The 23,133-nt window shown below is 43.3% G+C and overlaps 1 protein-coding gene across 2 annotated transcripts in view; it reads left to right on the top strand.

Moving 5' to 3' along the window:
- EPB41L3 (erythrocyte membrane protein band 4.1 like 3) overlaps positions 1 to 23,133 on the top strand; it is a 145,899-nt gene that overhangs the window by 46,348 nt on the left and 76,418 nt on the right. For both annotated transcript variants that reach the window (XM_055559452.1, XM_055559453.1), the window contains 2 exons: positions 6,333 to 6,532; positions 10,176 to 10,373. In XM_055559452.1, coding sequence (XP_055415427.1) covers positions 6,344 to 6,532; positions 10,176 to 10,373 — 387 coding nt within the window. In that variant the 5' untranslated portion in view covers positions 6,333 to 6,343. The remainder of the gene's footprint in view (positions 1 to 6,332; positions 6,533 to 10,175; positions 10,374 to 23,133) is intronic.

Genomic DNA, 23,133 nt, shown 5'->3' with positions numbered 1-23,133 from the left:
ACCCCATGGACCATAGCCTACCAGGCTCTTCTGTCCGTGAGATTTCCAAGAATACTGGAATGGGTTGCCATTTCTTCCTCCAGGGCATGTTCCCAACCCAGGGATCGAACCCCAGTCTCTTGTGTCTCCTACATTGCAGGTGGATGCTTTACTGCTTGAGCTTAAATTCTTTCCAGAACATGACTGTAAAGAAGAGAGGTACAGCCATCCTGGAAGGGTGAAGATGGGGTTGCAGAGGGGTAGGATGCAAGGTCAGGAGCAGTTGTTAGGTGTGTGGGGGTGTGTTTAGTGGATACTGGGGGTTTTTTTTAATGCAAATAGACTCCACTAGAGGAGTCATGGCAATGGCACCCCACTCCAGTACTCTTGCCTGGAAAATCCCATGGACAGAGGAGCCTGGAAGGCTGTAGTCCACGGGGTCAGACACGACTGAGCAACTTCACTTTCACTTTTCACTTTCATGCATTGGAGAAGGAAGTAGCAACCCACTCGAGTGTTCTTGCCTGGAGAATCCCAGGGACGGGGGAGCCTGGTGGGCTGCTGTCTCTGGGGTCACACAGAGTCGGACACGACTGAAATGACTTAGCAGCAGCAGAAGAGTCATGGGGTATTACTGTTTTTTACTTGCTTGAAGTTGGTAGTTCTAATGGATCAGTGGATAGTATTCAGGAGTCATAAATACTTAAGCTGAGTATATCAAGATCTACAAGCCTCTCTTCTTTACATTTATATTTGAAAGATAAAAGGGAGAAAAGCCTTGTTTTCTTAAAAATCATTAGTCTTATAATCCTCCAGGCAGGTAAACAGTGTGAAGGGGTTTCTTTATGAAATGTTTTGTTACTCCACAGGAATCCTGTTGTATATGTAAAGACAGAAATTTATATGAAACGTTCTCCTGCAGGAAAAATCCTAGGTTTGTGTCTCTTAATAAAATGTCACTGAATTTTCTTATCTGCAAAAGACATAGGTAAATTTGAATGCAAAAGCTACTGTGGCAGTCAGGAGATGGAGAAGTTAGAGATGCTCCTTCTAAAAGTGGAAAAAATGAGGATAAACTGGCTTTTTTCTTCTGTAGAGTAAAAAATTAGAGCTGAAAAGGAATGAAGCCTCAAATGAATGCCAGGGACCATTTTTTAAAGGAGAAATGAATCAGGAATTGGGAAGGATTTCATTCACACCTGCACCATGCCTCTTTTGAAGCTAATTACCATTTCTTTTGGTAGTCATGGAGTAAATACAGCCTTGAAAAGAGGCATCATGGAATACAGTTTATGTTTCTTGAAAAGATAAAGAAGGCTTCTCTTGCCATCATCCCAGTGCATGTGGTGAAAGTCCTTATACCAGTTTTGAGGATTTAGAGTTTCTAGGATTCCAAACTTTTTTAAGCTGAAGCAGAACACAGTTAACAAGGTAAATTTAATATAGAGAAAAGGCACAGTTTAGCCAAAGCTGAGCATAAGCGTTTTGTGTCACTTTCTGTTTGTGATCACAGGTGATGCTGTTCCTTCCAGTCACCGAATGGTTGCTAATTTTAGGTCATACAAAATTAATCTATCAGAAGAGAAGGGAGCATTGGAAAATAGTCATCTTTAGTGAGTTGGCAAGGATAATGTGCAATTTTAAATGGCAGGGGTCATCCAGGAAAGCAAAGAATTGAGTGTAAGAAAAAGAAAAACCAAAGCACTGTAAAAATCATGCAAATCTAATACTAAAGAATGTTTTGGCACTTGGGTTTAAGATTGGAGATGTACATTATAGAATTATTAAACTAATGACCTAAAGTAAGAAGGACCATATTAAGAAGCTTTGATTTTAGTTGTTTGCTATTGAAAAATCAGTTTATTGCTCACTTATATTGGCATGTGAATAGGGAAGGAAGACTATTTTCAAAGTTTTGAAATTGAATTTACAGGTTGAGGCCATTGATACAGTTTGCTCATAGGTACAATTTGACCTTATGCCCTTTCAGATGTTAGAATTAAATATTGATTCTAGTGAGATTCCAGAATTTTAAAACCTTACATTTTTAAAGTTTCTTACTTTCAGTTCAGTTCAGTTCAGTCGCTCAGTCGTGTCCGACCCTTTGCGACCGCATGAATTGCAGCATGCCAGGCCTCCCTGTCCATCACCAACTCCCAGAGTTCACTCAAACTCATGTCCATAGAGTCGGTGATGCCATCCAGCTATCTCATCCTCTGTCGTCCCCTTCTCCTCCTGCCCCCAATCCCTCCCACAGCAAGGAAATTTTATTTTATTAAGACTAATAAAAAAACAACAATGATTTGTATTTCTTGTATTATATATTTAGTGTTAGGGGAAATGATATGCCGAGGAAATTTTGACAAGGGCGTAGGATTTTATTTGAAGTGTGGTTCTATGATAAATGTGATATATGCCAGGTCAGGTATTAGTTATTCCTAGGCAGAGAATAATGCTAGGTTATTTCACTATTTAAATAGCTGATAGGTGGTTCCTGGGCTCTGTCCATTTTGCATTTTTATTCGGCCTTTGTGGAGCTGGCTCTTTGCCTTAGGGACAAGACATGGAATTAAAGACAAAAACCAGGTGCTGAGTGATTTCATGGCTAGAATAGTAGCAGTCAAAATTGGGATATTTCTTTACGAGTTTTACCTTTCTGCATGAGTGAATCCCAGGCTAATTTTATGTTTAGAAAGATTTTTATCTTAACACGTATTTGAGAAGATTTTCAGCCCAGATAGTGAGGAATCTGCCTGCAGCGCAGGAGATCCCAGGGTCAGGAAGATCCCCTGGAGAAGGGAATGGCAGTTCACTCCAGTATTTTTACCTGGACAATCCCATGGACAGAGGAGCCTGGCGGACTACAGTCCATGGGGTTGCAAAGAATCACACTCAACTGAGCGACTAACACGCTTTCAGGTCTAGAGTGCAGTCATATGAGCTGTATATACCACAGTTACCTGTGTGGAAAAAAACCCTTACGTTTAAAAATATAGTAAGGAAATCTGGAGAAGATAGTCAAAGAGGTGGCAGGGGGTTACAACATATTTATCTCTGCTTCTAAACCAAGAGTAGGGCTTGACTCATATCTGGTACTCCCTGAAGGTTAGGCAAGTTGAATTGATGATTAGAATGACTCCTCCCCTTCTAAAAGGAAGAATTCAGCTATAGTCTCTGAATTACACAGTCACCACCTCTCCCTCCCCCTCCACTGTTTTTTCTGTAGACTTGACACTTTGTATTATAAGCTTAAAAATGAGAATATCATATTTACCTTCAAGATTTGCTTGAAAATCTAAAATATAAAGAGGAAAAAATTGTATTAGTTTTATGTAGATCCCTGGGTGGCCCTGCACTTGGACTTAATGTTTACATTTACATGGTAACTGAGCACATGCCAGGTTGACACGTCTTTTATTCAACAGGCAGAATAGCTGGTGATGGTAAAAAGTTACCTAAAATAGAAAGCACCACATTTAGTTTATAAGATAGATTAGTATTTATAATGTTTCCCTCTTCAAAGTGTTAAGCATCTTCCAATGTGTATTGTGAGAATGGGAATTAAATGGTGGTTTTACTATGGAGTTTTATTGGGCATACCAATTCTACACCATACTAACAGGTGTATTATTCGCTTAAAGTGTGATACTAATTCTTTGCTTGAGATATTTTTACCATAAAATTAGGATTCAGTTCAGTTCAGTCGCTCAGTCGTGTCCGACTCTTTGCAACCTCATGAATTGCAGCACACCAGGCCTCCCTGTCCATCACCAACTCCCGGAGATCACCCAAACTCATGTCCATCGAGTCGGTGATGCCATCCAGCTATCTCATCCTCTGTCGTCCCCTTCTCCTCCTGCCCCCAATCCCTCCCAGCATCAGAGTCTTTTCCAATGAGTCAACTCTTCGCATGAGGCAGCCAAAGTATTGGAGTTTCAGCTTTAGCATCAGTCCTTCCAAAGAACACCCAGGACTGATCTCCTTTAGAATGGACTGGTTGGATCTCCTTGCAGTCCAAGGGACTCTCAAGAGTCTTCTCCAACACCACAGTTCAAAAGCATCAATTCTTTGGCACTCAGCTTTCTTCACAGTCCAACTCTCACATCCATACATGACCACAGGAAAAACCATAGCCTTGACTAGACAGACCTTTGTTGGCAAAGTAATGTCTCTGCTTTTGAATATGCCATCTAGGTTGGTCATAACTTTCCTTCCAAGGAGTAAGCGTCTTTTAATTTCATGGCTGCAATCACCATCTGCAGTGATTTTGGAGACCAAAAAAGTAAAGTCTGACACTGTTTCCACTGTTTGCCCATCTGTTTCCCATGAAGTGATGGGACCAGATGCCATGATCTTAGTTTTCTGAATGTTGAGCTTTAAGCCAACTTTTCACTCTCCTCTTTCACTTTCATCAACAGGCTTTCTAGTTCCTCTTCACTTTCTGCCATAAGGGTAGTGTCATCTGCATATCTGAGGTTATTGATATTTCTCCCAGCAATCTTGATTCCAGCTTGTGCTTCTTCCAGCCCAGCGTTTCTCATGATGTACTCTGCATATAAGTTAAATAAACAGGGTGACAGTATACAGCCTTGATGTATTCCTTTTCCTATTTGGAACCAGTCTGTTGTTCCATGTCCAGTTCTAGCTGTTGCTTCCTGACCTGCATATAGGTTTCTCAAGAGGCAGGTCAGGTGGTCTGGTATTCCCATCTCTTTCAGAATTTTCCACAGTTTATTGTGATCCACACAGTCAAAGGCTTTGGCATAGTCAATAAAGCACAAATAGATGTTTTTCTGGAACTCTCTTGCTTTTTCCACGATCCATCGGATGTTGGCAATTTGATCTCTGGTTCCTCTGCCTTTTCTACAACCAGCTTGAACATCAGGAAGTTCACGGTTCACGTATTGCTGAAGCCTGGCTTGGAGAATTTTGAGCATTACTTTACTAGCGTGTGAGATGAGTGCAATTGTGCAGTAGTTTGAGCATTCTTTGGCATTGCCTTTGTTTGGGACTGGAATGAAAACTGACCTTTTCCAGTCCTGTGGCCACTGCTGAGTTTTCCAAATTTGCTGGCATATTGAGTGCAGCACTTTCACAGCATCATCTTCCAGGATTTGAAACAGCTCAACTGAAATTCCATCACCTTCACTAGCTTTGTTCATAGTGATGCCTTCTAAGGCCCACTTGACTTCACATTCCAGGATGTCTGGCTCTAGGTGAGTGATCACACCATCATGATTATCTTGGTTGTGAAGATCTTTTTTGTACAGTTCTTCTGTGTATTCTTGCCACCTCTTCTTAATTAGGATTAGGAAGGGAAATTATATGATGATCTGAGATATTCATTTTTGAAATATTTACCATACACCTGAGATGAGAAATTGCTTAAAATGACATGGTGACCAGTGGTATAGAAGCTCTCTTGCTTAGAGCAAAAAACGGCTTTAACTAGGGCAGCATGTCTATTAGTAGTAGGGAAAAGGTAACAGCAGGGAATAGCTTATTTAGATGTGATCATGTTCAGTTCTCCCATTTGGCAGATGTGGAAACTGAGGCAAAAGATATTAGTGTCTTGAAAAGTAAATTATAAGAGCATGGTGGTTATATCTTAGAGTGTCTTTTTTAGGATGTAAGAGCAGATTATTCTGTATCAAGATCTGTTGTTTGAGTTTCAGATGGAATATGAGACAGACTTCTCCTTCAACACTGAAGGGAAATGAGGGGGAGCCAAGAAGAAACCTTTGAGAGTGAACTTGTGATGAGCAGGAGAGGGGATGCTGTCTGGCTTCCCTCCAGCCATGGCCAGGGCTGGTGTGGTCCAGTGTGGGACAGGCCCGGCAATACTTAAGAAGCCACTGATGTACTGTGGTCGCTCATTCAGAAGGGCATAACAGTTATGGGACATCACAGAGGAAAGACGTTTGTTCCAGGAAGAATGCATGGATTTAGGGCTGTGGAGGGGCAGAGCAGGGCCCCTGGGGAGGAGGAGAAGAGTGAGAAATTGTACCTGCTTCCATTATTAGATCATCCTTCCCAGAGACTAAAATGTATCTTCAGCTGATACTGCAAATTCATGTTTCTGAAATTAAACGTATCTAAGTTAGGTAATTATTAGGATGGTAGTGTCATTTCCCTGTCATCTGTGGCGAAAATCTAATAGGAGGAAAACCCGGGATGGCCCCAAATCAACTTGACTGCTAGTTAAATGTTCATTTTGCACCGTCGATGGGCACCCTTGCCAGTGGTGAACTTGATAAGGCTGCTTGCTGGGTCTGTGTTGGGTTCTTAGCGTTTCTCCCTCTTTTGGGTGCTGGTTCCCCGAGTGATAGGACTGTCCCTCTCTCTGCCTGCAGAACAATCGACCATGACCACCGAATCAGGATCAGACTCGGAATCCAAGCCGGAGCAGGAGGCCGAGCCCCAGGAGGCGGCGGGGCACGAGGGGGCGCAGCCAGGGGCGCAGCCGGGCCCCGAGCCGGCCGCCGAGGAGCAGCCCCAGGCGCCAGAGCAGTTCGAGGAGGCGGCAGCGCACAGCACGCCGGTGAGGAAGGAGGTGAGCCCCCATCGCCCCTTACCTCTGGCATTCCAACTCAGAACCATGAATGAATGTCTGCTGAGCTTTTCCAGGCTTTGCTCTGGCCTGGGTCTCTTAGCACTAGCAGGAACGTGGGGGGTCCAGGGGACGGGGGGGATCATCTGCTTGTCCTCTTCTGTTCCCGGGGCAGATGGACACTTAAGCTGTTTTAAGACTTTCAGTGAATGACATTCCACAGCCTTGCTTGGTAACGCCTTCCTTTGATGAAAGCACTTCAGTTCACACTGAAATCTGGACTGCGAGTCCATGGTTTTATTTGAGTTTACAGGGAGGCTAGACACCGCACTGGCAGCTCTAATTATGCTCCCAGTTGTTTATTTAAACCTCTGGTGGCTCAGACAGTAAAGAATTCGCCTGCAATGCAGAAGACCTCGGTTTGGTCCCTGGGTCCAGAAGATCCCCTGGAGAAGGGCATGGCAACCCACTCTAGTATTCTTGCCTGGAGAATGAATCCCCATGGACAGAGGAGCCTGTTGAGCTGTAGTCCATGGGGTCGCAAAGAGTCAGACATGACTCAGCGACTGAGCATGTACACGCTGGTTCAGAACTATTCTGATGTTTCCCCGGGGGCTACTCTGACCTTAAGGTTACCAGCTGTCCCTAGTAGGTGTTCAAGCTGCTCTCTTTCTCTCTGCCATGGACATATTCAACTTGGTTACCTAAATGTGTTTAAGTTGTCATGGATAATGTGATTATTCCTTTTAAAAATTTTCCTACAAAATATAAAGCATGATTTATACCTGGGCCTTGAATGAATCCATATTTAAATTTTTTTGTCTTCAAACTTCAAACCTGGGATTGGTATGTTTTAGGATGCTGACTCATGGGTTAAGGGAATCTGGGAATCTCTACATATGGTTGACCTTTTACAGGCTGAAAGTGTTTGTGTCAAGCTAGAAATTCTAGAGGACATCAAAAGAAGAGACATGAAGTCCCCATGCCTTTTTAAAAACACAACATATAATTATAACATTAAACTATATGTTGACAGCCTGATTATTTTATTTCTTTTCTCATAGTACTTAAGTTCTGCTTTTAAACTCTATAAAGAGTCATGTTGGAACTTCCCTAGCGGTCCAGTGGCTGACTCTGCACTTTGAAATGCAGGGGGCCTGGGTTCAATTCTTGGTCAGGGAACTAAGATCTTGCATGTGGTGCGGTAGGGGGTCAAAAGGAAAAGAATAACATTTATTTTCATGCTCTGTCTGATCTCAGACATTTTGTGAAGGGAGCTGTGGGTTATCCTTTACCTTTTTGTCAGGTAGAATCTAAGGAGCAGGTGTTGTCATCACGGTTTCCCTTACCTTTTCTTTTTGTGTAGACATGGTAGCTGTATGGTTTTGTTTGTTTTCAGATCTTCAGCAATTTTAAATTATTAGGCTGGATTTTTCTATCCTCTTCACTCTGAAATGAAATAAACATGAAAGTGGGAGAAGAGTTTCTATACCCAAATATAATTAGACATACATGGTTAATAAATGGATTGACTTTCTATACTCAGACATTGGAAACTAAAGAGAAATGTGACTCTAAACCACTTTTCTTCTGTGGTTATCTCAGTGCTTCCAGAACTCTTTTCAAGTCCTCTGGACGTCAGCTTCCTCCTTTACAAAATGGAGAGGTCAGAAAAGAGAATTTTCTGAGAACATATCTTTCTTTGGACTTTTCAGAGTGTATTTGCAGACCAGTAGAAGAGGTGGTTGGGCCCATGGGTTGAATATGCATTGGCAGTGATCTAATAGATAGAAGAGGGGTAGAAAAAGTCATTGGAGAGCAGGGCACAGGGAGATTCCAAGGGGACTGACTCAAGGGAGAATGTTACTGTTCTGTAGGATCGCTCCCTCTTAAAGTTCTGAGTCTAGCTTGGACTGGACTGTTAGGCTTTGAAAGCAGATTAAAGCCTTTGAACAGATTTGATATTTTCTTATACTGGCTCATTACAATGAAGTGGGGGGGAGGTGGGAAGCAGACTTAAAGGATTATTTTTAATTAATTTCCGTACTGCTAGCTTCGCTGAATTGAGTTAGAGCTAAATCAAGTATTTTAACAGTTGTAAAATTACTGAGAAGATTAATACTTAAAACTCTGTAGGCTTTACAGTTTATAAGATACCTGGTATGTTTATGGAGCAGTATGGGTCATGGAGTAAAGGACCTGCCAAACAGCTCGACCCAGTGAATGAAAGAAGCAGAATACATCAGATTCAATCCTAGATGATTTATTTACTTTTAAGGCTTATAGTATCCAATGCCTTTGTTTTTTTCTAATTGAAGTATAGTTGGTTTACAATGTTGTATTAGTTTCAGGTGTACGGCAGTGTGATACAGTTATACACACATTTTTTTTTTTTTTTTTCAGATTCTTTTCCATTATAGGTTATTACAGGGTATTGAAGATAGGTTCCTGTGCTGTATGGTCCTTGTTGCTTATCTAGTTTAATAATATATAGTAGTGTATGTTAAGTTGTGTCCATAAGTATAAGTAGTGTATGCGCCAGTTGTGTCTGACTCTTTATGACCCTATGGGCTGTAGGCCTCCAGGCTTCTCTGTCCATGGGGATTCTCCAGGCAAGAATACTGGAGTGGGTTGCCATGCCCTGCCTCCAGGATATCTTCCTGACCCAGGGATTGAACCTGCATCTCTTATGTCTCTTGAATTGGCAGGCAGGTTCTTTACCACTAGTGCCACCTGGGAAGCATGTATCTGTTAATCCCAAATTCCTAATCTGTCCCCTCACCCTTTCTCTTCTGATAACTACACATCTGCTCACTATGTCTGTGAAAGCCAATGCCTTTTTAAAAAGTCAGGAGCCCGAATTTCCCTGGCAGTCCAGTGGTTAAGACTTCACCTTCCAATGAAAGGGGTGCAGGTTTGACCTTGGGTAGGGTGCTAAGATCCCACATGCCTCAGAGCCAAAGAACCAAAACATAAAATAGAAGCAGTATTGTAGCAAATTCCGGAGAAGGCGATGGCACCCCACTCCACTACTCTTGCCTGGAAAATCCCGTGGACGGAGGAGCCTGGTAGGCTTCAGTCCATGGGGTTGCTAAGAATCGGGAACGACTAAGCGACTTCACTTTGACTTTTCACTTTCATGCACTGGAGAAGGAAATGGAACCTGCTCCAGTGTTCTTGCCTGGAGACTCCCAGGGACGGTGGAGCCTGATGGGCTGCCGTCTATGGGGTCGCACAGAGTCAGACACAACTGAAGCGACTTAGCAGTAGCAGCAGCAGCAAATTCAATAAAGACTTTAAAAATGGTCCATATTAAAAAAAAAAAATCTTTAAAAGTCATTTGTACCCTTCTTTGCTTGGGCGAAACTTGATGGCATTCACTGAGAGCTCAGCACTTCTCGTATAAATACTTGAGTCAAACTGAAAGAAGTCCCTATGTGTACATTCAGGTGGCAGAAATTATTTAGATGTACCTGTTAGTATTATTTTTGTGTATGTGTATCCATTCCTTATATCCTAATTCGGACATCCCTCGTCCTGTAGGAAATAGAAAATCCCGTTTCTACAGTGTCCTTTGGTTGCCTGAGCAATGCAATATTTATTTCCTGTCTTGCAATGAAAACTGTCCATTGTTTGCTCTCCGCAGGTCACTGACAAGGACCAGGAGTTTGCTGCCGGACCTGCCAAGCAGCTCGAATATCAGCAATTAGAAGACGATAAACTTTCTCAGAAATCATCTAGCAGCAAACTATCTCGATCTCCATTGAAGATTGTCAAAAAGCCTAAAAGCATGCAGTGCAAAGTGATACTTCTGGATGGATCAGAATATACCTGTGATGTAGAGGTAAGTGTATATTTAAAATATTTTTTTTTGTCCCAGATATTGAAGAGCTGGGGTATATTGGTCTAAAGCATGCAAGATGCCTCTTTGTTTTTCCAGATCTCTGGAAAATTACTCAGACCCAGTTTCTAAATACAAAATTATTTCCAGTCTGTCTCACAGGGGATCAAATTACTGAAAATACTTGTAAAGTCCCCAAAATGTTACAATTAAGAGAAAAATGTGATCTTCTTTAAAAAAAAAAAAAAAAAAGAAGGCAAAATATCTAATACTTTCCATGGTAGGAAAAACATTTTGGAGGCCTTAAAAAATCAGGTTTTCTTTAATATCCTGGCTGTGAGCTGTCATTGAAATGAAGTTTACTTTTTCTATTTGCATTACTTATGGCAGGGTTGTTAATTGGAGGAAACTTACAGATTTCTGTACACACAGGAGCGGTAGGGTAATTTGAATGGTGAATGTCCTTTTCCTGCTTGGACAATGAGTAGGATCTGCAGCTCGAATGTAAAAGGGTTTTAAAATTCACATCTGCAGCTCGAGTGTAAAAAGCGTAAAAAGCGTATGCTCCTCTGTGCTCTCTCTGTAAAGAAAACAAACAAACAAAAATTCCTTTGAGAGAAAGGGCAACTGAATGACTTTTATCAGAGATGTGTGGCCAGACCAAGTTAACAGCTGAGAGCAGCGTGGGCTGTTGAGAGCCGTAGAGACACGGATGGTTGCTGAGTATCGAGAGAACACAGGCTGGGCGCAAAGTCAGGCGGGAGCTAGTAGTCTGCCAGGTCCACCGCCCGCCATCCACCGCATCTTCTCCCTGCGCCGAGCTGGGGGAGATTCCCATTTTAGATTTAATATTTTCATTTAAAGAGCTGTTCCTCTGCCTCCAGCTGCCTGCCCTTGGTCCTTCACACGTCCCTCTGCTTAAACCCTGCCCACCGCATGACTCCACTGGCCCCCTCTTCTGCCAGGGGTGCTGAGAATCTGTACCTCTGTGTGTGGTTGTTCATATCCGTTCCTCTTTTCTCATGACACAGCCAGCACCAAGCCCACCTGATGCCCCGTGTTCTCTGCCTGTAACCCCTGCCTCGTTCCTTATAGTCTGCACAATGCGCTCACGCACCAGTGCTTTTCTTGGAACAGAAGGTTCAAATTGATTTCACATTGATAACATCATTTAGGGTGGGGATGGGGTTGCATTACCAAATCACTACAGATTACAGGGACATAGAAAACAATTTTTTAAATAAACTCTTAAATCAAAAGTGATTTCATTTATCATGTTAATTTAGAGAATTTTTGTCATCCTGTAACCTGACAATTATTAGTGGGTTGCTTAGTGAAATGGGCTTGTTTGTCACCGACTGGTTGAATAGGAAAAATGGGTGGGGAGTAAAATATATGTTCTGAGGTTTGCCACACACAGATCCATTTGTTGCAGTTTGCTGCTTCTGATTTTGCCTAATTTCTTAGCCCAAAGTATTCAATTATTGATTCAGATGTTTATTCTGGAAATAAGAAGATCCAATAATATAATTTTACCTGGGCTTTACTATGGAGAAGCTTAAAGCACTTTTGTAACCTTTAGCAACGTTGCATTTTTCCAATGTGGATCCACCTTCTGGAAAAATTTAAGTCAAGAGAAGCTTTCTTCCTTAACTTGAGGGTGAGTCTTTCTACTGAATTATATTTATATAATGGAGTAAATAGGGTTCTCTGGCAATCCTCTAGTCAAGACTACCAGAGTTTTCTAAAGAACAGTCTGGAAGAAAGTGGATAGTGTTTCACACAGGGAGAATTACAGCAGAAAGCGTAGGTGCATCTGTGGAAACCAGTAGCTCTGATGGCTTCCAGTGCTTTTTCCTGTTCTAAGACTCGTGGAGAGAAGAAGCACAAAACTCTGGAGAAGCAGGATTACCACTCCCGAGCAAGTGAATTAAGAATAGAATGGAGGAGACAGTAAGAGGAATATCCGCCCCCCACCCCCCCACCCCCCCACCCCCCCCCCCCCCCCCCCCCGCCGCCTTTTGTTTTTGCTTTGAATAGACCTCAAACAAGGCATTTTATTTTAATGAAATCTATGTGCCTAGCTGTTTTTCCTCTCTGGCTTATTTAATGCCTTTAATGTTTCACCGTCAAAATCAACAAGGCTCAGTTTGCCACGACTGTGTCACGAGAATTAATAGTGCCAGCAAAGGACCCCCTGCCAGCACACACTCACCTTACCTGTACCTGATTCTCTCTTCTTTTGATGGTACAAGGTAGCTTTTCTGCTTGCCTAGCAGTGCTGCAGCGAGGAAACCCAGCGACCCTGAAAATCAAGATGCAAGAAGCCTTTGCTCTCTGAAAACAGTGACTTCATGAAGTGTACAGTTCCCGCCCCCACTGTTTTGATGGGGAAGCCCTTTCCAATTGTGCTGGATTTTTCAAATTTCCCTCCAGCAGTAGCCGTAGATCATTGTAACAGTGGGTGTTTTCCATTTGAGAGATGTAGTTCCTCAGTCATTTTTTTCAAACTCGTCATCATGACTATCTAAAATATAAAAAGAACTAATTCCACGTAAAATAGAAGAAAAAAAAATCTGATGATCAGCAATTTGGTATGCATGTTTGGGCAATGTTTGCAGAGCCCCAGGATTGTCACATTTGCCAACAAAATCACCAGTCCTGCCATTCCCTTCCTGTCGTTTTTGGACCTTTAGCGAATCAAGCTACTTCCTGTGGCCGGTTTGTCACCATCATCATTGCTATTTAGTTCTTGGCCATGAATTTTAAAAAGAGAAAATAAACAGAAGTACCAGTCACAACAATAGAGGAAGTGGTGCTTATCATGTTTATTTTATGTTAATTTCACTCTCATTGTTTCCGGGTCTGATTAGCGTACAGTGTACTTTCTGATGACCATCCAGTTAGAAATGCTTCCTCTTATTTGACACCATTTTCATCTAGTCTGATGTGGTTTTAGGAAATAAAATAGACATGTTTGAACTTTGAATCCATATTTCATCCATATTTTAAGTCATTTTCAGATGTAGTTTGGTTTGTTTTCCATAAGAAACCCAACGGGTGGAGGAGTCCCAAGCTTTACCTCAAAAGTGGCAGATGGTAGACCTTGAAGGCAGACTTTGTTTTTCACAAGGTCCCGCTGTGTTGCTGGTTTAGTCATGAGCAAGACCAAGTGCTTGTGAGCCCCAGGTAATCCCATGTGGGGCTGGAATCCAGGGGACGATGCCCGTAGGTGAAAGAACTGTAGCCTCTCTGGAGAGAGCTTTGTATCAGATTTGGGCAAATACAGAAGGTACTTAAGTGTAGCAGTAAAACCTTAGAAGCCTGCAGCTCAGACATCCCCGCAGGTTTGGCCATGCCCAGAGGCCTGCAGGTTGATGGACTCCATGACTGAGTACCACTCAGATCCTTCCAAAATCCAGTGTTTACTCCAACATGCACTTCTTGCTACCGTTCAGAGATGCTTCCAAGGGACCAGGGAGGATAAAGGAATATTTTGCCCTCTGTCCTAAATATGCTTTCATCACCTTCTAACTGTTAGGAAGGGACTGTTAAAAATTTTCCGAATACCCTGTCTTGCTTGTGATCCAATTAACTTTCCATAACATGCTTCTGTTTCATGTATTCTACTCACTGGGGTTTAGTTGGAAAAACAAAATCACTGTCTGAATTTTCCATCTTCTCTAGGTTACATGATTAAAATGCCTTATGGTCCCTTTAGAAGTTCTTGAAAAAGTTTGTGTTAGTTGCCCAGTAGTGTCTGACTCCTTGCGACCCCATGGGCTGTAGCTGCTCCAGCAGGCCCCTCTGTGGTTCTCCAGGCAAATACACTGAAGTGGGTTGCTATTCCCTTCTCCCAAGCATCTTCACAACCCAGGAATTGAACCCATGTCTCCGACATTGCAGGTAGATTCTTTACCATCTGAGCTACCAGGGAAGCTCTTAGAAGTTCTTGATTGAACAACAGATAGATTTGCTATCACGCAGAAGGTTGAGTAGAACACCTATTGCCTTTCATGGAAGTTGTAGTTGTGAAAAATAAAAAATAAGAATTTTTTTAAACCACTACGAGTATCATTCACTCAACTACTACATGATTCAGAGGTTTTGATTCTGTATAATTGTGTAAATTTGGATATAACCTCAATGGGTTTCTGTTCAACTGTGTTTTACTACATCAAAACATCTGTTACGTCCTGTGACCTAGTGGCCCAATCTTACAGCTGAGCCTTCCAGCCTGAAGACCAGTGGACTCCTGCCCACAGAAGGGCTTTAATAAACTCAGTTCCCTTGTGCAGTGACTCTTTGAGCAACCATAGGAACAGGGACACACGAGGACTGTTAACAGGCACCTTCTTATTTACCTGACATAATCAGCATGCAGTCTTCCCAAGGTGTTCAGCTTTGACTTCTTGAAGATTTAAGAGAAACAAACTCTTTTACTAAAAGTGTTAAAATTTTTCTCCTAGTTTTCATTTCAAAAAGTAACAGGGACCATAGCCTCCCAGTCACACAGTTCCAAGCTGATTCAGGGTCCCAGAACAGGAGTCTCTGCCACTAGTTGAGCTTCTTTAGCCTCCTTCCTAGAGGAGGCCCTTGATTACAGCTTCCAAACGTCTCTTGAGGTGGTGTCTCCAGCAGGCGTCTCACTCACATCTCTGTATTTTGTAGAAAACATTGATTGATTTGTACATGGCAGGTACTGAAACAGTTTTTAACAAGGGGGTGCATCATTTGAGTCTTAATTATGATTTGTCTTAATGAGCCTTCTTTTTTCTTGTTTACGACCATTCCTGTCCCTAGAACTGACATCACACAGTGTGCAAAAGATGACAAGGAAGACATCGATACAAAGCATTTCTTGAGGGCCTGCAACGTTCCAGGCACTGCAAACCAAATGAGGCAAAGACTTCAAGCTTAGACAGGGTGTTCTCTTCCTCAGGAGTCACACAGTTTTAGATCTGGAAGGATGATTGGAGATAACTTTGTCTCCTGTCCCATTTCACCGAAGAGGAAATAGGCCCAGAGTAGTTAATGTTATGCCTGAGGACACACAGCCTGGAAAGGACCATGAAGGGCTAGGGCCCAGATCTCCTGCCCTCTGCTCCAGAACTCTCTTTTTTGTTGTTCAGTCGCTCAGTCATGTCCGACTCTTTGTGAACCCATGGACTACAGCATGACAGGCTTCCCTGTCCTTCACCGTCTCCCAGAGTTTGCTCAAACTCATGTCCATTGAGTTGGTGATGCCATCCAACCATCTCATCCTCATCTAAGAGACAGGTTGAGTTGATGGAAAGGATGTCATCCTCTCAAGACTTCTTAAACCTGATTTCTCAAAAGGACCACCAAGGCCTTGCTTCTGGCTATACTATCATGAAATAAGATGCCCTGAAAGATACCTGCACCCCTATGTTCATAGCAGCACTATTCACAGTAGCCAAGACATGGAAACAATCTAAATGGCCATTGACAAAAGAATGGATAAAGAAGTTGTGGTACATATATACAATGGAATAGTACTCGGCCATAAAAAGAACGATATAATGCCATTTGCAGCAACATGGATGGACATGGAGATTATCATACTAAGTGAAGTAAATCAGACAGAAATACAAACATGATATCACTTACATGAGGAATCTTAAAAAGGATAGAAATGAACTTATTTACAAAGTAGAAAGAAAATCACAGACATAGAAAACTTACGGTCACTAAAGGGAAAAAGAGGGGGGATGAATTAGGAGTTTGGGATTAAAGTATACCCATTACTCTATATGGGCTTCCCATGTGGCATGATGGTAAAGAATCCACCTGGCAATATAGGAGACGCAAGAGAGGCAGGTTTGATCCCTGGGTTTGGAAGATCCCATGGAGAAGGAAAGGGTAACCCATTCCAGTGTTCTTGCCTGGAGAATCCCATGGATAGAGGAACCTGGTGGGCTACAGTCCATGGAGTTGCAGAGTTGGACACCACTTAGCAACAAAAACAAAAACAGCAACTACTACTACTGCGTATAAAGTAGGTAAACAAAAGCACCTACTGTATAGCACAGGGAGCTATATTCAATATCCTGTAATAGCCTATAATGGAAGATAATCGGAAAAAAATATTTTTTTTCAGTTTGCATTACATGAGAAGCTAACACAAGTTTGTAAATCAATTCTACTGCAATTGAAAAAAAGAGAGATTCTATGAAGAGTAGAACTTGGAACCAGCACTTTTTAATTTTGAGTAAGAAGGGGAAAACAGCTGGGAAAGTGTCTTGCAGAAGCTCTTCAAAATGGGGAAGGGACCAGAGCCCCAGCTGATCTCCACTCCTTGCCAGAACGTAGACTGACTGGGAGCCAGTTGTACAGTTGTTGCGTGTCCTACTCAAGAGTGGAAAGGCAAGTCTGATCTGGGACCCTCACCATCCTTTCTGGAGAGAAACACTTTCCACAATACAGTGATCTCTCCCCCCAATTTTCCTGATCAATTGCCAGTTCATTTCATAATTACAGCATTTTCCCCATAAAAGACAGGTTATAATTTTCAAGATTATAGCTCGTCTCCTTTTCGTTAGCATTTAAATTGATGCCTTTCTTCCGGCCATAGTCTTGGCTCTGCGGAAAGTTTAGGGAGAACGCTACTGGCATCAACCACAAAATGAGAAAAGTCTTTTCAAAGTTAGTTCACAACCTGGGGAAATGTCTACATGGTGGATCATCTCTTGAATGTGATACCACTTTTTTTGTTGTTGTTACCTTCAATGTCAGAGGCAGGTGTCTTTGACCTTGTCCCTTCTTGGACAGCAGAGCTCAAGTCTTGTAGAATAGCAGGTTCTTGGGGTCGGAGGACGGTGTAAACTCTAGTTCAGTCCTGCACTCACATTCCAACAAAGTGCAGAGGTAGGTTCTGGAAGCCTGGAGGACAGTGATATTAAAGTCTTGTCTTAGGGACACAGCAAAATAGTCACAGAAAACCAGCTTGCACACAATTTCGTGGTGTCCGTCCACATACCAGCTGATCTGGTCTTAGAGGGAAGTGCACACAGTCAGGCAGCAGTTAGTGTCAGGATTTGACTGCCATGTACACCTTACAGTCCAGCGTCCAACTGGCATAGGAAGAGAGCTGAATATGAGGATCATAGTTTGAAAACCTGGAGAAGGCAATGGCACCCCACTCCAGTACTCTTGCCTGGAAAATCCCATGGACGGAGGAGCTGGTAGGCTGCAGACCATGGGGTCTCTAGAGCTGGACACGACTGAGAGACTTCACTTTCACTTTTCACTTTCATGCATTGGAGAAGGAAATGGCAATCCACTCCAGTGTTCTTGCCTGGAGAATCCCAGGGATGACGGAGGAGCCTGGTGGGCTGCTGTCTGTGGGGTTGCACAAAGACAGACACGACTGAAGTAATTTAGCAGCAGCAGCACCAGTTTGAAAACCCTTGTAATTTAAAAGGAAATAGCTAGCTGTTACTTCCCTGATAGCTCAGTGATGAAGAATTCGCCTGCCAACGTAGGAGGCACAGGTTCTATCCCTGGGTCAGGGAGATCCCCTGGAGAAGGAAATGACAACCTACTCCAGTATTCTTGCCTGGAGAATCCCATGGACAGAGGAGCCTGGCGGACTTCAGTCCATGGGATCACAAAGAGTCGGACATGACAGCACCCATGCACAGCACAGCTTATTACCTTATAATATAGTAAACACTGGAAAGTATTTCTTAAATCTGAGAAAGTAAATTTCATCTTGACTGTCCTTTATAGGCTTTTTTCCCCCAACCTGGAAAGGAGATTATCAGTGTTTCCATATGAGCTAATCATTTATCTGGCAGTTGGGGAAATGCTGAATGATTTTATTAAATATGAACAGGAAGTAACTGCACTCAACACCCACTTGTGAGGACTGAGACACTGACCTCAAACAGGAAATTTGCTTTTCTCACGCTGCCCGACTTGAACCTGCTGAGATCAGACAGAAGATGTGGCTAAGGGTCTGTTGCTGTTATGCCAGAAATCAGTAGGTGTTTAACAAGCCTGAATATGTGCTGAAGATAATTAAACACACTCCATATCTGGCTTTCAGCACTAGCCTCCTCTCGTGAGCCAATTCCCACTTTATGATGAGTGAGGAGGTGGTGGTCCTTGGCGTTGGTGATGAACTCCTCAAAATGTGTAGGAAAGTCTATTAGAGAAGGTGTCCGACTAAGTCACCCACTTTTCCTTCACACTTGATCCCTTCAGAAGTCCCTTTACAGTCTTTCTAGTTCCAGTAAGCCTTAATTCAGTATAGTTTCCAGTTTCTTCCTTGGTAACTCTGAGTAGTGTTATTTGAAGAGGTTTCTTTACTATTTTTTTTTTAAATCAGAGTTTAGTTGCTTTACAATGGTGTGTTAGTTTCTGCTGTACAGCAGAATGAATCTGCATGGTGTGTGTGTGTGTGTGTGTTTGTCGCTCAGTCGTGTCCAACTCTTTGTGACTCTATGGACTGTAGCTGGCCAGGCTCCTCTGTCCATGGGATTCTCCAGGCAAGAATACTGGAGTGGGTTACCATTCCCTTCTCCAGGGGATCTTCCCAACCTGGGGATCAAACTGGAGTCTCCTGCATTGCAGGCAGATTCTATACCATCTGAGCCACCAGGGAAACCCTATACATAAACATAATATGCCCTGTTTTTTGGATTTCCATCCCATTCAGCTCTTTACCACAGAGCATTGAGACCACACAGTTTTGAATGTCTTAAAAATGCAGGTTTCGCTTGTGGCTCAGATGATCAAAGAATCTGCCTGCATTGCATGAGTCCAGGTTCGGTTGCTGGATCGGGAAGATCTGGAGAAGGAAATGGCAACCCACTCCAGTATTCTTGCCTGGGAAATCCCATGGACAGAGGAGCCTGGTGGGCTATAGTCCAGGGGGTTGAAAAGGGTCAGACATGACTTAGCAACTAAACAAGAACAACAGCAACAAAATGCAGGTCATCATGTATTTGTCCTTCTGTAGCAAGTAGAGAATCCCAGGGACGGGGGAGCCTGGTGGGCTGCCGTCTATGGGGTTGCACAGAGTTGGACACGACTGAAGCGACTTAGCAGCAGCAGCAGCAAGTAGAGAATAGGAGAGTCTTTGTGAGCCTGTTATCCTTGAGGAGTTTTGTGATGTGCTTGGTTTTAATCCAAATAACCAGGGACAATAGGAGCAACTCAGAAAAAGGAAAGAATTGGAAATCTACTCAACTCAGTTCCATTTCATGTTGAGACAGATTCTCTGCTTTTGTAGAGAACTTTCTCTCTTGCCTGAAGAAATTGGGAGTGGCTGTTTGAGGCACGTTTCTTAGATTCTTCTTTCTTTTTTAGGATCTAGGTTTTGAAATAGGGCTGATGCATAAAAAGCATGACTCCAAATCTTTTGCTGACTGTAAATACCTCCCTACGAGCAAAGATTCCTCCGCAGTGGTTCATGCTGTTAAAAATGGTATGCACGTGTCTGATCATATTTTTGGCATATATTTATTATTAGAATGTGTTGGCTGACTTTCCCTGCGGTGATATTTAAGTCAAGTAGCATTCACTTATTTTATTTACTTATTTTAAAATTTCCAGAATAATTCTTATTGTACTCAGGATATTTACACAGTTCTCTTTAGAATTTTGGCAGATAAGGAGATGAGAAAAGCACACAGGGAGAATTTGAAACGTCAGGAGCAGCTGAGAGTGAAAAGGGAAGGCCAAGGGCCCGCCGGGAAGGATGGGCTTGACTTGCTAACAGGGTTGGGTATTTGCACATACTGGTTTTCTGTGCGTGTGGATGCTCAGACTTGTCTGACTCTTTGCGACCCTATGGACTATAGCCCACCAGGCTCCTCTGTCCATGGGATTCTCCAGGCAAGAATACTGGAGTGGGTTGCCATTTTCTCCTCCAAGGGACCTTCCTGACCCAGGGATTGAACCTGCTTCCCCTGTGTCTCCTGTACTGCAGGCGATTCTTTACTGCTGAGCCATCCAGGAAATTGGTTTTCTAGCCGTACAACACATTCGGAGAAGGCACTGGCACCCCACTCCAGTACTCTTGCCTGGAAAATCCTATGGATGGAGGAGCCTGGTAGGCTGCAGTCCATGGGGTCGCTGAGGGTCGGACACGACTGAGCAACTTCACTTTCACTTTTCACTTTCATGCATTGGAGAAGGAAATGGCAACCCACTCCAGTGTTCTTGCCTGGAGAATCCCAGGGACGGGGCAGCCTGGTGGGCTGCCGTCTATAAGGTCACACAGAGTCGGACACGACTGAAGTGACTTAGCAGCAGCAGCAGCTGTATAACACATTACCATAAACTTGGAGGTGTAACACATATCATCTCACATTTTTTGGCTGGATTGTTGCTCAGCATCTTATAGAGGAGAAGTCATGTTCTTCACCGATTGTACTTTGTATAGAGGCGGGTCTAGGGGAAGATGCATCTGCGTGCTTTCTGGTGCTGTTGGTGGAATGCATTTCCTTCTGGTTGTAGGACCGAGGTCCACTCTTGCTGCCTGTCAGCCAGGGACTCAGGGCTGCTGAGTTTGCTGTCAGTCTGTGAGGCTCCGTCTGCCCCAGCAACAGAGAACCTCTCCTACCTTAGATTCCTCTACATTCAAGTCTCTCTATTCCCCACTTTTTGCTGCCAACTGGAGAAAACTCTCTGCTTTTAAGGGCTCAGCTGATTAGGACAGTGTTCCTATCGAAAGGTCACTGGTGCCAGCTAGTGTAACCTAACTGTTAGATCTACTCTGTCTGAAACCCCAGGGATCAGGCGGGGTGTATACACCAGGGAGATGAGAAATCACAGTAGGTGATGGGCACTTCTGAGGGATTTTGCTTTGGGGAGCTAGTTGACCATTTGTGTTTTTAAAAGGTACTTCTACTAAATAATAATTGAAACAGGGATGCTAGTTGGCAAGAGATGCTGAGGACCAGAACCAAGATGGTGGCCAGTGGGACAGAGGGGAGAGGATGGATTTTAAAGAACTACCCTGAACATGAGCAGACATGATTAACTGCATGTGTGGGCAGGGATATAGAGAGGGGAAGAGAGGGTAACTGATAATGGCATCCACATTTGTAGACTACAGTATAAGAAGAAAAGTGCGTGTGGGGGAGACTAAGTCTAATGTAAGCCTATTGAATTTGAGATGCCTGGAATATGAAAGTGGCAATCTGCTATTGCAGTTGGATACGTTGTTTGACCGTTGGAAGAGAAGTCAGGCTGGTAGGCACTGTGCGAGCCGGTACCATTTACAGTGAGTCACACAGAAGAGTGAATGGAATGGTGCAGATGGAGAGTGAATGAGTGGGAAGAGCATTAACAGTAGAGCTCTGGGCAACACTGACGCTTCGAGTTGGGGTGGGAGTGCCTTGTCCAGCTTCCCCCACCCCACCCCCAGATGCTCCTGTACACCCAGCGCCAGTCTCTTCGGGCCGTACCCCTAGCTTAGGAATTGGATGTGCTCAACCCCGTGGGGACATTACAGCAGTGATTGTGATTGAGTGTTATTGTTGTTGTTCGGTCGCTAAGTCGTGTCCAACTCTTTGCCACCCCATAGACTGCAGCACGCTAGGCTTCCCTGACCTTCACTGTCTCCCGGAGTTTGCTCAAACTGACGTCCGTTGAGTAGGTAATGCTGCCATCTAACCTTCTGTCACCCCCTTTTCCTTCTGTCTTCAATCTTTTCCAGCATCAGGGTCTTTTCTAGTGAGTCAGCTCTTCTCATCAGGTGGCGAAAGCATTGGAGCTTCAGCTTCAGAATCGGCCCTTCCAGTGAATATTCAAGGTTGATTTCCTTTAGGGTTGACTGGTTTGATCTCCTTGCAGTCCAAGGGACTCTCAAGAGTCTTCTCCAGATCTATCATTCAAAAGCATCAATTCTTCAGTGCTCAGCCTTCTTTATGGTCCAATTCTGACATCTGTATGTGACTACTGGAAAAACCATAACTTTGACTAGAGGGACCTTTGTCGGCAAAGGGATGTCTCTGCTTTTTAACACGTTGATTAGGTTTGTCTTAGCTTTCCTTCTAAGGAGCAAGCATCTTTGAATTGTGGTTGAGTAATGGGTCTCCTTCAAAAAGGTTCAGGAGAGACTCTCCACAGAGCAACATTCCCAGTATCACTTTCTAACTGCCGTCAAGGCATGGCACCACTGAAAGCAGAAAAGAGGAGGCCATGGAATGCCCCAGGGACTGTCCATGGAGAAATAGTGTCATTCACTGTGATTGATTCTTGCTCTCTGTCCTGTCTGATGCCAGTTCTCCCTTTATTTCTTTAATTTGGCTCTTTGCTGTCCTTTGTACATTAGAATTCCAGTTACACAAAGTGATAAGGACGATAACGTTACATTTCCTCTGAGGAATGCCTGATCCCGGTTTCTTGGAACACTTGAACAAGATGGGGACTTCCCTGCTGGTCCAGGAGTTTTGACTTCATCTTGCGATGAAAGGGCTGCAGATTTCGAGCCTGGCTGGGGAGCTGAGATCCCACAATCCTCAGTGCCAAAAAAAACAGAACATAAAACAGAAGCAATATATAACAGATTCTTTCAATAAAGACTTAAAATGATCCACATCAAAATAAAAAAATTTAAACAAGATTGTTAGGACTGGGCTTCCCAGGTGGTGCTAACGGTAAAGAACCCACCTGCCAATGCAGGAGACATAAGAGACACGGGGTTCGATCCCTGGGTTGAGAAAATCCCCTGGAGGAAGAAATGGCAACCAGTATTCTCCAGTATTCTTGCCTGGAGAATCCCGTG

Source organism: Bubalus kerabau, chromosome 21 (genome assembly GCF_029407905.1).
Source record: "Bubalus kerabau isolate K-KA32 ecotype Philippines breed swamp buffalo chromosome 21, PCC_UOA_SB_1v2, whole genome shotgun sequence".
Classification (NCBI taxonomy): Eukaryota; Metazoa; Chordata; class Mammalia; order Artiodactyla; family Bovidae; genus Bubalus; species Bubalus kerabau.
Note: the sequence above shows the minus strand (reverse complement) of the source record. Positions and strands in the feature narration are given on the sequence as shown.